The sequence below is a fragment of the Cucumis melo genome, chromosome 11, assembly GCF_025177605.1.
Source record: "Cucumis melo cultivar AY chromosome 11, USDA_Cmelo_AY_1.0, whole genome shotgun sequence".
Lineage (NCBI taxonomy): Eukaryota > Viridiplantae > Streptophyta > Magnoliopsida > Cucurbitales > Cucurbitaceae > Cucumis > Cucumis melo.
Window position 1 is genome coordinate 33,512,385 of NC_066867.1, and position 16,977 is coordinate 33,529,361.

General features: G+C 32.6%; 3 protein-coding genes across 4 annotated transcripts; all 3 read left to right on the forward strand.

Annotated features, from left to right (window-relative positions):
- The first annotated feature begins 294 nt into the window (after positions 1 to 294).
- On the forward strand, positions 295 to 4,119 carry LOC103499024 (vestitone reductase-like). Its single transcript, XM_008461899.3, has 4 exons — positions 295 to 930; positions 2,070 to 2,594; positions 2,753 to 2,948; positions 3,691 to 4,119. The coding sequence occupies exons 1-4, from the start codon at positions 807 to 809 to the stop codon at positions 3,830 to 3,832; spliced, it is 987 nt and encodes a 328-aa protein (XP_008460121.1). The 5' UTR covers positions 295 to 806; the 3' UTR covers positions 3,833 to 4,119.
- A 512-nt stretch (positions 4,120 to 4,631) lies between these two features.
- Positions 4,632 to 7,476, forward strand: LOC103499025 (vestitone reductase-like). The gene is given in 5 exon segments (XM_008461900.3): positions 4,632 to 4,796; positions 4,939 to 5,312; positions 5,315 to 5,474; positions 6,116 to 6,311; positions 7,198 to 7,476. Coding segments are annotated over 5 exon segments (999 nt in total). The 5' UTR covers positions 4,632 to 4,672; the 3' UTR covers positions 7,343 to 7,476.
- Positions 7,477 to 7,862: 386 nt separating this feature from the next.
- LOC103499028 (protein transport Sec1a-like) lies at positions 7,863 to 16,496 on the forward strand. 2 transcript variants are annotated; one of them, XM_008461902.3, is made up of 21 exons: positions 7,863 to 8,444; positions 8,635 to 8,690; positions 8,785 to 8,866; positions 9,098 to 9,176; positions 9,603 to 9,653; positions 9,761 to 9,857; positions 9,971 to 10,003; positions 10,717 to 10,842; positions 11,322 to 11,513; positions 11,593 to 11,676; positions 11,779 to 11,877; positions 11,961 to 12,037; positions 12,235 to 12,331; positions 12,598 to 12,723; positions 12,820 to 12,915; positions 13,405 to 13,524; positions 13,622 to 13,699; positions 14,346 to 14,557; positions 15,112 to 15,202; positions 15,310 to 15,399; positions 16,120 to 16,496. In XM_008461902.3, the coding sequence occupies exons 1-21, from the start codon at positions 8,366 to 8,368 to the stop codon at positions 16,171 to 16,173; spliced, it is 2,019 nt and encodes a 672-aa protein (XP_008460124.1). In that variant the 5' UTR covers positions 7,863 to 8,365; the 3' UTR covers positions 16,174 to 16,496. The 2 variants fall into 2 exon arrangements, with proteins under 2 accessions (XP_008460124.1, XP_008460125.1); XM_008461903.2 differs by lacking the exon at positions 7,863 to 8,444 and having other exon boundaries at positions 9,596 to 9,653.
- Positions 16,497 to 16,977: the final 481 nt, after the last annotated feature.

Sequence of the window (16,977 nt, forward strand, 5' to 3'; positions counted from 1 at the left end):
AAAGCACACTTCATCCTAGATGGAAGATTTAAAGAGCTAGTTTGAAACATAAAAAATTAATTTAGAAAAAAGAGAGAAGCTTTTTCACATAAATCTCTCTTTCCATGCACGGTTCTTACATTTTCATTTTCTTTTTGGTTTTACTTATTTTGTTTCTTCTAACTAAATTTTTTATAAGAAAAATCGAAAGAATAGTTTCACTATTAAGGTCTGCTATGAGAAATGAGGAAGGAGAAGATAGGAATTACTTTATAAAATAATTTAAGATAAAATGTAATACACTTATAGAATTATTGGTTATGAAGTTGCATTTCTCAGTTGCCTTCCAAAGAAATGAACAAAAAAGTGAAGTATAGGAACAAACAACACTAAAAATGTAATATAGATGAAGAAAGATGAGTAGAAATAGAAGTTTCCGTGGGCAAAAGACTAAATGCTATTTCTATCAAAATTAAATTATGGATCTTCAAATTTTGAAAAAAAACAACATCCTCGTTTTTAGACAAATCGCCATTAATTTTCATCATCCGACTTTGGTTTCCAAATACCATAGTTTAGACGTCTTGTCCTTTTCGATCGGACTGTCAAAGCCATAAACATCCGCTTATTACAGCAAATCTGTTTTGTCATCGTCGAAAACAACGAACTGTATTTTGATTCAACCATTAGCCCTGTTTCCCAAATCCGAAATAGCTGTTTCTAACAGAATAGTTCTTTGAAGTGTTTTTTTTACATATATTTAATCTCTTGGGGGTGGGATTATGCCATTTACAAATCGTTTATACACAGAGTAGAAATCGAGAGAAATGGAAAGTGCGGCGAAGGGGAAAGTTTGTGTAACTGGAGGTACTGGATTTGTAGCTTCATGGCTGATCAAGAAGCTTCTTGAAAATGGCTACTCTGTCACTACCACTGTTAGAGCCGACCCAGGTCTTTTCTCATTTCTATTTTTTGGTCTATGTTTTCTTTCTTAGATTTTCATGGTTGAGATCAACAATGGGTGTTTTGGCTTTCTGATGCTGGTTATTTGCTATTGGTGATAATTTATTCAAACTTTGCTGCTGGGTTATCTTATCTTATATATTGGATTGTAAAGGATAAAATAATTTGGTAAGAATGAGTGGTTTTGAGTCTTAGAAATGGGCTCTGAATATTGTTCGAGTCTTTTTGTCCTGGTTCTTGCTGCTATGGATTCTTTACTTCATTTCACTTCTTTGACTTCTTTTGAGGTTTGCATGTTTGGTGTTTGATGAAATTACTGTGAGAGTTGATCATCTGACTGCTATTTATGCACAGTGGCTTCGACTGATTACTCCTTTAAAACAGTTCAAATATTAAACTAGTAGGTTATAGAATATTTAATTTTTCATACATGTCATTAGGACCATCCCATCATTATTTGTGCGTTTAGGAAAGTCAAGTGGTAGAGCAGTTGTTATGCCCCCTCTTTCAACTATCAGTTTGTGGGTTCAAGTCTTGGGTTTTACATTACTCGCGGGTTTAGTTATATTGACCTGAACATGATGTCATGGGAACAGAAAACTACTTATCTTAAACAGCCACTAAGTTCAAGTGGATAGGTTGGATATTATATTATTGCCAACCGTCCTTAACCCAGTAGTAAATAAAGGATTTAATGTCTATGGTGCCAACTTACTTAAGATTTAATATTTTGTGAGCTTCCTTGATGTCCAACTCCGGTAGAATTTGACAAATTATCTTGTAAGATTAGCTGAAGTGTAAGTAAATTGAACCAAACAATAATAAGAAAGTATTATATCTTTGCCTTAAAAAGTGTATTATATCCTTGCCTTAAAAGACTAATTATTATAGTTTTGTCTGTAGCATCTGCTTTTAAGGGATTGCCCTAAGTTATTTTAAGTTTTTGGAATTCATTAAGGATTTTAAGAGGTAGATCCGACTACAGTGAACAAGTATGAATTTATAAACTGGCCACCAAAACAAAATCATTATCAAATAGGTTATAAGAGATATTTTTATCACTGAATAGATCAATTGTGGAACTTGGCCTTCCTAATCTAAATTTGCTTTCATTTTAATTTGCACAGAGAAGAGAAAAGACTACAGCTTCTTGACAAATCTACCCGGAGCATCAGAAAAGCTGCAAATATACCAGGCTGATCTTCACGACCCGAACAGCTTTGCTCCTGCCATTGCAGGTTGCATTGGAGTCTTTCATCTTGCTACCCCAATTGATGTGGATGACAAAGAACCTGTGGAATCGTTGACGAGACGAACGATTGAAGGAACATTGGGCATCCTTAAACTTTCTGTAGATTCGAAAACAGTAAGGCGAGTTGTATACACTTCCAGTGCGGCCACCATGCAGTTTAATCACCATAAAGTAGACTTCTTGGATGAGAACTGTTGGAGTGACATTGATTATATCAATAATATTGCACCGTTGGGAAGATCATACCCGATTTCCAAGACTTTAACCGAGAAAGCAGTTCTCGAGTTCTCTCAGCAATATGGATTAGAAGTTGTCACTGTCCTTCCAACGTATGTCGTCGGTCCCTTCATTTGTCCTAAAATTCCCGGCTCTGTTCATGTGATACTGTCTCTGATATTAGGTATCTGTCTCTGATATTACTAATATGATCCTTCTAATAGCCATACTAATAATCATAATATTTCTCGAGCTAGAGTCTTTCAAAATCTACACAGTTGTATAGGCAGAGTATGGATTGATCGTAGTTCCAAAATGATCTTAAACATGAAACTTTTGCAGGTAATGAATCAGAGTATGGTTTGATCTTGAAATCAAACATGGTGCATGTGGATGATGTGGCAAGAGCACACATTTATCTATTTGAACATCCGAGTGCAAGTGGGCGATATGTTTGTTCTTCTCACATAATCACATTGGAAGAATTGGCTAACTTCTTTTCTGCCAAGTACCCAGAATTTCAGATACCATCTCCTGAGTGAGTTCCAATACATATTACTTTCCCTTGTCGTTGCAATTTTTTTGAAAATATAGTTTTTGTTTGAATATATAAAACTAAAATTGAGTTTATAAACACTATTTCTACCTATTGATTTATTTGTTTTCTTTTTTTTGTCTACCTTTTAGGAGTTTTCAAATTCCAAACCAAGTTTTGAAAACTAAAAAAAAGTAGTTTTTAAAACTTGTTTTTGTTTTTGGAATTTGACTAAAAATTTAAACTTTTATCCAAGCATCCATGCATCCATGGTAAATAAATTGTGATAAACATGTAAAATTTTCAAAAACTAAAAAATGGAATAGTTAGCAACTTGTGGATTTTGATTGTGCTGTCTGTTCATTCATTTTTTTAATTTGTGATTCTATGCACTCATCCATTCTTGTAGGTAACTAAACAATTATATGGTATGCTTATTGAATAAATATTGATTGATTGCATGACTTGATAGACAAATTATAGGAGAGTTGATACCTGGTGAAAATAAAGTTGCTTGTACTGTTACCCCTTATTTTGAAACATCGTATCAAATCTCATTTATAAAATTCTTTGTGTAGATGTTCACTATTTTTTTAATCCTTTATTTGTTAAATGCCAAGTTTTTCTCTATTAAACATATTAGATCTTCATCATCTAGTTCGTAACACGGAATATAAAGTTTCACAACTCAACGTAAAACATTGTTGAGTTTAGAGATTAACTAAATCAACTGGCTTAACTGCAGGTCTTTGAAAGATGTCAAAGGCTACATATTCACTGATGTCTCATCAAAGAAGCTTTTGGATGCTGGTTTTCAATACAAGTATGGTATCGAAGAAATGCTTGATGGAGCAATCGAAAGCTGCAAAGAGAAGGGTTATCTCTAGCTCGTGTTTTTGTATTATTATATATGAAACAAAGGAGAAGTAAACATGGAAATAATGTTGATCAAAGTTCTTGATTGCAAAGTTTGATGTGGTTAATTTCTATAGGCGCTTTGGATGATACAAAATTTGTATGTTACAATTGGCTTTGAAGTAGTTCCTATTTCTGTTTAGCATAGTCTGTTTTCTTCTGAAAACATATGTATTTTTATTAGTGATGGGTTCTGAAGCATGGAACTGCTGTGTACTTCGAATTTATTTTTATACTGATCCTCAGTCTTTGAAATCCATATCTTGGGGCTCTGTTTATTGGATTTGATTGGATTAGGAGATTTTCACACCCAATTTTAAAAAAATATATTTAAGCAGTCATTTTCATCAAAATTTTATGCGAGGATTAAAATATTAGTTTTTTTTTTTTTGCAATTTCCTTACAAATACAGTAATTTCGACTTGTATTACCGTTGAAGATCTCACATTGATGGCTCACGTTGGAAAATTCAAAAGACTAAAATGTTTATAAGATTGATGAGTTACTTATTTTCTTGTTAATTAACTTTGAAATAAAATTTCATGTTGTCCCAAACATATGTTTACATCATTTGCTACTCATGTCTTACATCATTTGTTACATAATTGGCTGCACTTATATCTTTGGTGAATGAAAATCACTATTTATCTAACTTCCTTTAGTAGCAATGCGTCTCCTCCAATAATAAGTTTTGAAAATCTTGCACCTTATCACTTATAAACGCAAAAAGACAAAAAAAAAAAAAAAAAACAGAGAAGGTACATAAATAAGAGCCATGCTATACCTCTTAGTTTTGTAGATGATAGAGAGAAATGGAAGGTGGGATGAAGGGGAAAGTTTGTGTAACAGGAGGCACTGGATTTATAGGATCGTGGCTCGTCAAGCGACTTCTCGAAGATGGTTACTCCGTCTCAACCACCGTAAGATCAGACCCAGGTACGTCAAGGATAGGGGCTAGGAAAAAAAATGACTCTTTAGTTTGTCGTAATTCAAAATGTATTATATTATAAAGTTTTTCCACTAAGCTATGCTAACTTGGATGGACAATCTAACACGAATTTTTTTCTCTTATTTACAGAGAAGAAAAGAGATTATAGCTTCTTAACAAATCTACCAGGAGCATCGAAGAATCTACAAATATATAATGCTGATCTGAATGATCCAGATAGTTTTGGAGATGCCATAGAAGGGTGTATTGGAGTTTTTCATGTTGCTACTCCAGTGGATTTTGAGGATAAAGAAGATGCGGAAGTGGTGATAAGAAGAACAGTGGATGGAGCTTTGGGGATATTGAAAGCCTGTTTAAATTCAAGAACAGTAAGAAGAGTTGTGTACACTTCAAGTGCATCAGCCATACAATTTTGTAATGACAGCAACAAAATGGAGTATTTGGACGAAAGTAATTGGGCTGAAATTGATTACATAAATAAAGTTCTACCAAAGGGAAGATCATACCATACCCAATTTCCAAGAAATTAACAGAACAAGCAATTCTTGAATTTTCAAAACAACATGGGTTGGAAGTTGTGTCTGTTATTCCAACTTTTGTTGTTGGTCCCTTCATTTGTCCTAAGCTTCCTGGCTCTGTTCGCACAACATTGGCTTTGGTTTTAGGTATGTTTTTCTTGCTCTCCTACTTAATACTTTATTATCAAATTTAGTAAATACTTGGCTTGAACGAGGATAGAAGCTCCGATCTTAAGAGAGAAAATGATCCGTTGGTCGAAAAATATTTTCCCTAGCCTCTCTCCACTACCTAAAATAACCAAATATTTACCAAATAAAGGGATCTAGTATTTAAAAATCTATAGTACCTAGTCAGGTGTCACACAACGGGAGACATAAGAAATTTTAATATCCGACCACAGGAGTGTACATGTCTTTAGCATACGGTTTAGTCAGTAGTTCATCGGTCTAGGTAGGTAAGAAATTTAAGTAAGTCTGAATGATATTTTTAATAGTACAATAGTATTTAAAGACTAAATCTTTACCATTTTCAAAAGTATGCGTGGACTAAATTATTACATACAAAATTGATCGATTAAATTATAAAATCGTAAATACAATAACTAAATTAATAAAACCAACCCTAAAGAAGACTAAATTCCATGAAAATGACTAACAAGTATTAACTATAGATTATTTTCAAATTTAATTTTCCAAACTTAAAAGAATTATATATCGATATTGTATATGGATTTTGAGTTATACATCTCATTATTGTTAATGTAAATGATGAAGGAACTTAATGGCAGGCAATGAAGATGAATATGGAATGATTTTAAGAATAAACATGGTGCACGTAGATGACGTGGCAAGGGCACATATTTTTCTATTTGAAAATCCAAAGGCAAATGGGAGATATGTTTGTTCTTCCCACATAATCACAATTGAAGATTTGGCTAAATTTCTCTCTGCCAAATACCCAGAATTTCAATTACCATCTCTAGAGTGAGTTCAACTCTACACCACCATTTTTATTATATATCATCCTACTTTTTCTAATTTCCAAAAGGTTAATTATATATATATATATAAAAAACACATCTAAAATTAAAAAAATTTAGTCCCTAAAATTGATTTTGTGTTTGTTGATCCATGAACTTTAAAAAGTGCCTAATATATCTCTAGCATATGGTTTAATTTGTAAATCTATTTAACACAAAACGCTTATGTCTTATAGAATTGTTAATTTTTGTAAAATTATTGAATATCATTCACCCATTAGCTATATAATAATATAACTAAAAACTAAAAGTTTTATTTGATAATTTGAAAGCCTTGGGATCTATATTAAATTAAAAAGTAATTTAATCAAAGGCCTATTGAATCCTTTTTAAAGTTATAAGATACATAGTGTAGTCACAAACTATTGTTTTTCTAATGCTAAATACTTTATTGGTTGGATGTATTTGGTTATTGTGCTTAAAAAAAATTCAATTATGTATCTCAACTTTGAGATATGATTTTGTTTGATGTTGATGTGTTAACATTACTGTTTAAATGATGAGTGGCATGATTATCAGACAAATAGCTACTAATTTATCACAACGTGTATACATGTATGACAAACTATATAATTGTTTTTTAACTAAATATAGAGCACCCATGTTCTATTGAAGTACCATTATTAGAACCGTTGTAGATCAAATACTTTGTAGGTATACATATAATATTCTTATATCATTTGTTATTGATTAATATATTATGTAAAATAAACCAACATTTGTCTAACAAACATGTAGCTTATTAATTAATTATTATGTAGTTATCAAACATAGATTAAGAAGACTAATTGTAATTTGTAATTTTGTGATTCTTTATTTCTTTGGTCTAGGGTTTTGAAAGATGTCAAATGCTACATTGATTTTGCTGATGTGTCGTCAAAGAAACTTTTGGATGCTGGTTTTCAATACAATTGTGGGATTGATGAAATGTTTGATGAAGCTATTCAATGTTGCAAAGAGAAGGGTTATCTCTAAGTTTCATATAATTAATACTTTATAATATATGATTTATGAAATGAATGTAAATTGTATCAGTAGAGCTCTTCTATGGAATGTTATAATTTGAAAAGAAAATGCATGTGAAAGTATGTCATTATTTTCTTTTTTTATCTCGTGAACCAAAAGAAAACATTAGCCCTTAATACGTTATTACTCAATTATACTTATTGTGAACTTTTAAAATATTTATTTTAATTATTATTTTGAGCTTCGATTTTTTCTTTCTCTATTCCATCGTCGTATTCGTCTCCTTTTTAATATATTATTCAAAAACATTATTTGATTTCTATCTATACTAACAATAATAAATTATAAATTTGTTCGCTATCGATTAGATTTAGTTTCAAATTAATCTTTATAATTTATTTTTTTTTAATTTATATTTTAGATATTTTGATTTTAAATTAGTAATTTAGTAATAATTTAAATAATTATTTCTAATCAATATCCATTTGTTAGTAAACTACGTTTTCTTCCACTTTTCATGTTTATTCTTAGATCTAAACTAATTTAGGATTGGTTAACATACATCCACAATATATTATATTGAATATGATAACATCATGCATAGATGGTTTGTGAATTGAGAAAAAAAGTAATTTGTTTTATATGGTACTAAGCAAACTTTGCTCAATTTGGTTAAATCATACAAATCAAATTATCATTAATTTAACAAAAATATAAATATATAAATAATATGAAAATAAAAAATTACTAACGAAAGAGAAAAAAGGATTTAAATGATAAATTTCCGAAAAAGGAAAAAGAAAAACGATAAATGAAGAAAGAAAGTATTTGGTTGAAAACGTTGCCGAAGTTCCCGCCTTGGCTTGTATTGCGCTTCTGAAGACCTTCCCTTCCATTCCCTTCCATTTCTCCAATTTTCCTGAAACACAAATCGCAAATTTCTCTCTCATTGCTTCTCTGAAATTTTATGTTTCTTTTGATCTCAATTGTTAAAATCAATCGTTTCTCATCTTCTTCTTTTGCTGCTCATCAATGTCGTTCTCGGATTCCGATTCCTGCTCCATTGGAGGACATAACGAGTACAAGAATTTCCGTCAAACCAGTCGCGATCGTAAGCTTGTCTTCTCTTTTTCTTTTAGCTTTTAGCTTCAACAATGCCTTTCTACTTTCTAATTGTTTGAATACTTGGAGTTTGGAGTCTTTCCACAGATTACTGATGCATTAAAGAATCTGAGTTTCTTATAATGTTTTGGGATTGCTAGTTCTCACTCAATTGCATAATCGCATTGAACTTTTCTCAGGATTATTATACGAAATGCTTGGAGCAGCTAATACAGAGAATTCAAAACCTTGGAAGGTGTGTTCATCAAAATTATATTTAATCCGCATTTTAATGTGATACGAAGCTTTTATTCTTCCTTTTTCGCTGATCCTTCATAACTTATTTGCAGGTACTAATTATGGATAAAGTGACGGTGAAAGTCATGTCTCACTCTTGTAAAATGGCGGATATCACAGACCAAGGAGTTTCACGTACGTTCAATTATATTTATTTATTTATTTTGTTTGTATCATTTTTCCTTGTAAAATATTGTCATTCATTTTCTTGCCTATGTGGTATTTGCCATTCTAAATCCTGTTCTAATATTTTTTTCGTTATTCCATATTCATCCTAAATTTCGTCTTTGCTATCTTTTCCAATATTTTCCATTATCCGTTGTCTCTGTTTTTGATGACTTGTTGTAAATTCTTCTTTTACTGCAGTTGTGGAAGACCTGTTCAGAAGAAGGCAACCATTGCCATCTATGGATGCTATTTATTTTATCCAGCCATCCAAAGAGAAGTAAGTTTTTTGTTTTTTCGTGAAACAAGTTGTCATGTTCTTTAGACTGGTAGGCATTCTCCATAAATCACAATTTATCACCTTCTTTTGCGCTTCAAGTACCCTATATTTTCAATGAGCCTGCAATACTTGTAGATGCATTAGAATTTCTTGTGCCCTCTTTTGTTTATCATTCTTTTTATTGTAGTTGCCATTTGTTTTTCGTGAAACAAATTTTTGTGTTCTTTAGGTTGGATGTACTAAATTTGATTTCTTAAATCATTCGTATTCTCAGGAGGGGGTAACATTTAAATTTTTTTATAAAAATTTATGCTTACTTTTGGGCTTGATTCTGCAATTATTGGAAGTTAGAAATGGGTTCCCTTTACTTCAGTGTATGCTATGAACTCTGAACTCTTTTTGACCGTATCTTTTTCTAGCATGCAGTGTTGTTATGTTCTTGTCCGACATGTCAGGAAGGGAACCTTTATACAAGAAGTACGTAAAGTGGTTTAGTTTCCCCCCTACAGTTTTCTTGCAATATTCATATTGGTTATATGCTTCGTTTCCTGATTGTTGCTAATGCCTTTTTATTTGCGTTCCAGAGCATTTGTATTTTTCAGTTCACCCGTCCCAAAAGAATTTGTCAATCACATTAAGTGTGATACAAGTGTCTTACCCCGCATAGGTGCATTGCGAGAGGTTGGTCATGTCTTCATTTTATTCTTGAAAATTTTCTTTTGAGATAATATATGATATTAATCACCATCTTTTCCTTCCTTTCATATCATTTTTCATTTCCTTTTTTCCTCCAGATGAACCTCGAATACTTTCCGATTGATAGCCAGGTACTTGATACATTCGTTTTTATTTTCTTCTGATGCTAAGTTCTTAACCCGTAAGTGTCCTGTGGTTGGAATTATCCCTCCACATTCCTTTTAGTAGACGTCTAGCATAATGCACAATCAAACGCAATGAATGATGCTTTTTATTAAACTGTCGATTCATCCAAAAGCTCACCAACACTCCCCATTTGTGGGCTTGAAATATTTTGAAAGGCCCAACAAGTAGAAATTAATTTTAATTGGCAGGGACTTGAACACAGGACCTCCTTGGACTGCTCTGATACCATATTAAACTGCCAATTCACCCAGAAGCTTAAGCCGGTGGTTGAAGGCAAATTTTAATTATATATCACCAACATATTAAACTGCCAATTCACCCAAAAGCTTAAGCTGGCGGTTGAAGACAAATTTTAATTATATATCACCAACACTCCCTTCATTTGTAGGCTTGAAATATTTGTAATGCCCAACAAGTAAAAATCAATTTTACTTCACTTTGAGCTGAAATATTTTGAAAGGTCCAACAAGTGGAAATTAATTTTAATTTTAGGGACTTGAACATATGACCTCCCTGGACTTACTCCGTTCATAATGCATGTGCATGTGCGTCTACAATCAAACGCAATGAATGATGCTTTTACATCTTCCATGTCCTAAGTTTTTGCTTCACCTTTAGGTTTACGATGAACTGAGAATTGACAATGACTTTAATGCAGGCCTTTTTCACTGATCAAGAAAGGGCATTAGAAGATCTTTTTGGTGATATTGAGAATTCTCGTAAATTTGATAACTGCTTGAACACAATGGCAACTAGAATAGCTACTGTTTTTGCCTCACTAAAGGTATGCCACCCTAGGAATGGTGTGCTAAGCTTTCTACTTTTTTTTTTCAATAAAAAGTATTTTATTTTTATGTTATTATTTTTGTGCGTGCATGCGTGTGTTTATTGATTTTGAATTATGTATTAGATTTGAGCGACTATCTGTTGCTGCACTAGCTACTACAATTTAGCAGCAAGCATGCGCAGCTGACTTAATGGTCCAATATTTTCGTGTTCTGCTTTGGTTTTCTCCCCGCTTACCTTCTTAATTTTAAGAACTATAGCAGACAGCCAGCTAACATTTATTCTATATGGCTGTACAAGTGTATAAGAAGACATTTAATTTCTTTCGGTAAACTTAATTGAAAAGCCTTTATCACCGGCTTTCTACGTCAAATTATTACCTTGTCATGGATCAAAACAATCAAGGTTAACAAACTGCAATTGTTTTGTATTTGATGTTTGGTGATTGATACTAATTAAATCCTCTCCCTTCTTTAGGAGTTTCCATTTGTGAGATATCGAGCTTCCAAGGCTTTAGATGATCCCACCGAGGCATCACTTCGTGAATTAGTACCCACAAAACTTGCTGCTGCCATCTGGAACTGTATTTCAAAGTATAAAACTACCATTCCCAACTACCCTCAGTCTGAAACATGTGAGCTGCTCATCTTGGATAGATCCATTGATCAGGTTACTTTAATTTTTGTTTCAAGTGATGATGTAATTTTTTGTCTGGTAGTTTATTTACTGTTTTGAACTGAAACTACAGATTGCCCCTGTTATTCATGAGTGGACTTATGATGCTATGTGTCGGGATTTGTTAGAAATGGACGGAAATAAATACACATATGAGGTATGGACCTTACTAGTTGATGTGTCAAATTCGTTCTCTTGCTCAACTTCCCTGCGTTTTCCTTCTTTTTCAAATATAAATTTGTACACATTGTCTTCCTAGGTATCCAGTAAAACAGGAGGTGCACCCGATAAAAGAGAGGCCCTTTTGGAAGACACAGATCCTGTTTGGCTTGAGCTTCGACATTCACATATTGCAGATGTATGTCTATTCTATCCATTAAAAATTTCCCCTATCGGATGATTTGTTTGTTCATTGGCTCTTTTTCCCCAACTGAATAACAGGCTAGTGAACGGTTACATGAGAAGATGACCAATTTTGTATCTAAAAACAAAGCTGCGCAAATTCAGCAAAGTGCAAGGTTCGTTTTAGTGCTGTTGTGATTGTTCAGATTTCACATTTATTTAAAACAAAATATAAGTTTGTCATGGGATTTAGTTCTCTAATAGTTAATCACGTCCATTTGTGCCACTACTTTCGCCAGTTCCAAATTGAAGGCGTTCTGTTTTTCCGTCTTTCATATTGCTACCTCTTAAATGTTGAAGTTGCTCTTTGCAGAGATGGAGGTGAAATTTCTACTCGAGATTTACAAAAAATGGTTCAAGCTTTACCACAATACACAGAACAAGTTGAAAAGATTACTCTTCATGTTGAGGTTTGTTTCTCATGCAGCAGGAGGTTATGTTGCTTCCACTTTGAGAACTAATCTTATCTGTGATTAGCTCGCTCCCCTTTTTGGATATTCTCAAAATTCAGATTTGAAAGTTATACATTTGCTAACTGTTGCACTGAAATATACAATGAGGTTGAGAAGATATGATCGCTTGGGTTTGATTAGAGGCCAACAGTTTTTAAAATAATAGACTATTGTGTTTCCTCTGTTCTGTGTTGACCGTTATCTTTTTTTATTATCTAATATAGATTGCTGGAAAAGTAAACAAACTGATTAGAGAACTGGGACTTCGAGACCTTGGGCAATTGGAACAGGATTTGGTTTTTGGAGATGCCGGAGCTAAGGATGTTATTAACTACTTAAGGACAAATCAGGTCATATGCTAAAAGGAGTGAAGATACATAGCCAAATATGGTTAGAAAAGATCTTGTCAATTATTAATCATTCTTGAACTTTCTGTTCCTGTGCAGAATGCAAGTCCAGAAAATAAATTACGTTTGTTGATGATTTATGCGTCTGTCTATCCTGAAAAGTTTGAGGACGACAAAGCTTTAAAGATAATGCAGGTAAGAGAGAAATTTATTTTATCTAAAAGGTTTTTTATCCATAGAATGCTAAGCATGTCTCCTTCTAATAAACGAAGTCTGTAAGCAGCAAACTTTTGTGCTAAAGAAATGATTGTGCATAGACAGTCGAACTAATAAAATAATTCTGTAGAGACTAACCCAAAAAAATGGGGAAGAAGTTACCGAGAGCTGATATATTATTGCATACATTATAGAAGAATTTTTATCGATGGAAGGAAAACAGTTCAGATCAAATTGTTCAACGTCATGTATACTTTTGTACATCTTATAGAACCTCTCTTAAGTTATTATTTATGGAACATAAATGAAATCGGAATCTGTTGGAGTTGGGCATTAGCCATTTTAATCGTTTCACCTCCTTTTAGCTTTCTTACTCATCTTCTCCTTGTGCGTTTGATTCTACTTTAAAGATTTGATTGATAGCTTTGAAAATGACTACATTTACTAATAGTTTCAACTTTATATTAGTTGGCTAAGCTATCAACTGAAGATATGAAGGTAGTGAAGAACATGCGGTTGCTGGCTGGGTCGGATTCCAAAAAGACGTCCTCAGCTCATAGTTTCTCCTTAAAATTTAATGCACAAAAGGTAAAAGTTATTTCGAGATATTATTCAAGTTCAGATGTTGAAATTTAGAGCAACGCTGGTGCGAGCACCCCGATGATTTAACACTTTTTATTATCAGACTAAACAAGCAACAAGAAAGGACCGTACCGGTGAAGAAGAAACATGGCAACTATTTCGATTTTACCCCATGATTGAGGTTTGCTAATAAGGAGCTTTTTGGTTAAAGTATTTAACTTCCTCTTCCGTAAAATTTAGAACACTCGGGTGCAGCGTTCCTTCAACTATCTTCCCACTAGTTATCCAAATTAGAACATGTCATGTGGCAAAAAATTGTTTTTTTTTTTAAATTAACTTATTATATTATTAGCATGTGATAAATGATGATCTACATGGAGATAGGTGTAGTGAGACTACGCCTAATCATTACTCTAAAAATTATCAACTTTTGAGGTTGATATAAAAGAAAAGGAGAAATTTAAGCCCTTCGTCTAAAAGGAAGCAAAGGGATATTGAAATTGACTGATCTTTATGAAAAACAATTTTGGGTTTTAAATGGTTACATGTTACATAACAGAATTTAATTTTTATCAATTTCACGATCTTTCTTCTTCTTATCAAAAAATGAAAATGGTTTTTTGATGTACTTGGTATTTGATCTAACTTGGACAGATTTTAATGTAGCAACAATTATATAGTTGAAGAAGAAATATGGACACTAGAATGGCTTAGAATAGGAATGCCTCGTTTAAAGAGCATAAAGTAAAACCAAGTTGTGGGCGTTGCCTGAAGACTGAAGTTGCAAAACTATGGTCAAATGCTTATAAACATCTTTTTTTCTTCAGGAGCTTATTGAAAATTTGTGCAAAGGTGATTTATCAAAAAGTGAATATTCATGCATGAACGAACCTCCCCCGGTAACTGAAAAACCTGCCCCAAAAGGTTCTCAGAGTGCAACTAGCCAGACAGGTCAATCTACTGGGGGCCCAAAATCAATGAGATCAAGACGAACGGCAAATTGGGCACGATCCAGTATCTCTGACGATGGATATGGAAGGTCTGTCAATAAGTCTGGAAATTTTCTTTTATTTTCCTTTAATAAGTAGTTGTTCTGTTTGGACCAACTATTGCATCAACGAGCTGGTGATGTGTACGATGCCTGTTAGCAATAATAGACGTGACAAATACTAGGTCTACAAAACGGCAGTTGCTAGGCACACATTGAGCCCTTGTTCAGCGTAATAAATAGATACAGGTTAAAACAGGGGGAAATGGTAAATTGCAAGACGTCAAATTCATTTTCTAAAGCATAAAAGCATGTAAACTTATTGAACTTGAACTTCTTTAGAAAAAAATTATGAGTATTTAGAAAAAATTGTATGTTTGAATAAATGTGTCATGTAGTCTTAGATTTTTAAGAAATGGCTTGTCACCCCGTCATACCTCACATCCATGCTTCTAGGATTTAACTAGATGATTTTGTGATTTCCAAACTAATTTATGTTGCAAGATAAAATTACATAATTGTTTTGGGGATTAATATTTCATATCTGGAGTGTTTCAAAGCTTTAATATTCAAGTTCATCAATAAAGACTATGAACATGTTACAGTGACTCTATTTTGAGAGCTGCAACTCTTGATTTTAAGAAGATGGGACAACGTGTTTTTGTATTCATTATTGGTGGGGCTACTCGATCCGAGGTATGATTTTTTGAACCATCCTCTTACTTAGTCCCAATTATTTTGGTATCATTCCTACATTTGACCTTCAAATGATTTTCATTTTGTATTGTTATTGTTACTTTCAGTTGCGAGTTTGTCATAAGCTCACAGCAAAACTAAGGAGAGAAGTAGTGCTAGGTTGCTCCAGTTTGGATGATCCTCCCCAATATATCACGGTTCTAATTCGCCGCTCATGACCTTAATTTTTTTATTCTGATTGGCAGGACATATAATATAATGTTCTGTTACTGAGTTTCCGTCTAACCCTTGCCTCTATTTTTTTGTCACCCCCCACCATAATTGATATTTGTATGTTTGTATTCAAGCTAGCTTTTTATGTGTCTATCGCTGGTAGCAATGCAATCACCATCACCAGTAATGTTTTAGATGGTTTATTAGGAGGAAAGTAGCCTAAAAGGAGTAGAGATAAACAATTGGAAGAAAGGGAAAAAAAAATTAAAAAAAGAAGAAAGAAAGAAAGAAAGAAAGAAAGAAAAAAGGGACGCTTTTAGGAGAAAGACAATTAGACATTAGACACCAATCCTCACTTTCCTTATATGGACATTTTTTTTCTCACGAGGCAAAGACTTTGGCCTAAGTAAAAGATATCCAGATTTTCTTAAAAATATCTTCTAAATTAATTAGAAAAAAGTTTGAAGTGCTTTTTATTTATTAAGATATAAAACAAAAACTCTTTTTGTCCTCTTAAATCTTTGATTTGGTTCAGAAAGCATTACTTCATAATTATTCCACACACACTAAATTTCAATTAGTATCTACCGCAAATTTGTTTGGTTAGCGTAGAGGGCATTTCGATATTGTTTTGGTTGAGTTATTGGCAGATATTGGCGGCTCATTTTCTTCTAAACCTCACAATATGTTTGGCTATGTTGCAGAAATTGAAGTTGTTGACAGAAAGAGGCATTTCAGTGGAGGCCCCCAGATTTTAGTGGCCGTTATTTATCTGGTGATTCTCACCAAATTCAGAATGATTCAATTTTTTAACTCTTTTCCACGTGTCAATACGAGTCTATCTCAATTGACATAAAATATATACCTTCAACCAATAAGTTAGATGTTTAAATCTCTCCATCTCATTTATTGATGTTGTACTAGCAAAACTTTTTCTCCATGTAGTTTTGCTCTCGTTATATCAACGTGTACTACTGCTTCAAATTGATACCACTTCCCCTTCACAGCAATTTAGTATACAGTTGTGATCATGGAGGAAGTGAAGCAAACTTGATTATAAATCATATTTGTAACCTTTCAATTCTCGTCTTTTTTCCATTTTTCTTTAGAGGTTTGTATTTTTGTTTTAAACAAATTTAAGATGAAGAATGGCTAAAGTGAAGAAGGTTTTCAATCTTGTGATGATTATAATAAATTGAACTGATGATTTGTTTTTCTAATAACGATTTAAATTTAATGTAAACTAGTTTTTAGTCCAGAAAACATTTAATGTACTCAATAGAATTGTTATCATTAGATATAAATTTGAAAATTTGTAGGTTCTTTGTAACAGTTACATATAAATATCGAAATAGTAGTTTTTTTCTAATACATCAAACGGTAAGACCTTCAATTTCTTTATAAACCACTAGAACAAATGATATTTAAGCTAAAACTATATAGATACAAGGATAAAATAGTTGCATACATAACACAACACAGTAATTAATAAAAGACTATTCTTTCGAATTTTTCTTTTCAAATTTCTCAAATTAAAAACCGTTAGCGATTGCTATTAGTAT

Coding starts and splice junctions, on each gene's coding strand:
- LOC103499024 (XM_008461899.3), top strand. CDS start 807: ATGGAAAGTGCGGCGAAGGGGAAAGTTTGTGTAACTGGAGGTACTGGA. Junction 931..2,069: donor CACTGTTAGAGCCGACCCAG/GTCTTTTCTCAT, acceptor TAATTTGCACAG/AGAAGAGAAAAGACTACAGC. Junction 2,949..3,690: donor TTTCAGATACCATCTCCTGA/GTGAGTTCCAAT, acceptor GCTTAACTGCAG/GTCTTTGAAAGATGTCAAAG.
- LOC103499028 (XM_008461902.3), top strand. CDS start 8,366: ATGTCGTTCTCGGATTCCGATTCCTGCTCCATTGGAGGACATAACGAG. Junction 11,677..11,778: donor GAAATAAATACACATATGAG/GTATGGACCTTA, acceptor TTGTCTTCCTAG/GTATCCAGTAAAACAGGAGG. Junction 12,038..12,234: donor CAAATTCAGCAAAGTGCAAG/GTTCGTTTTAGT, acceptor TGCTCTTTGCAG/AGATGGAGGTGAAATTTCTA.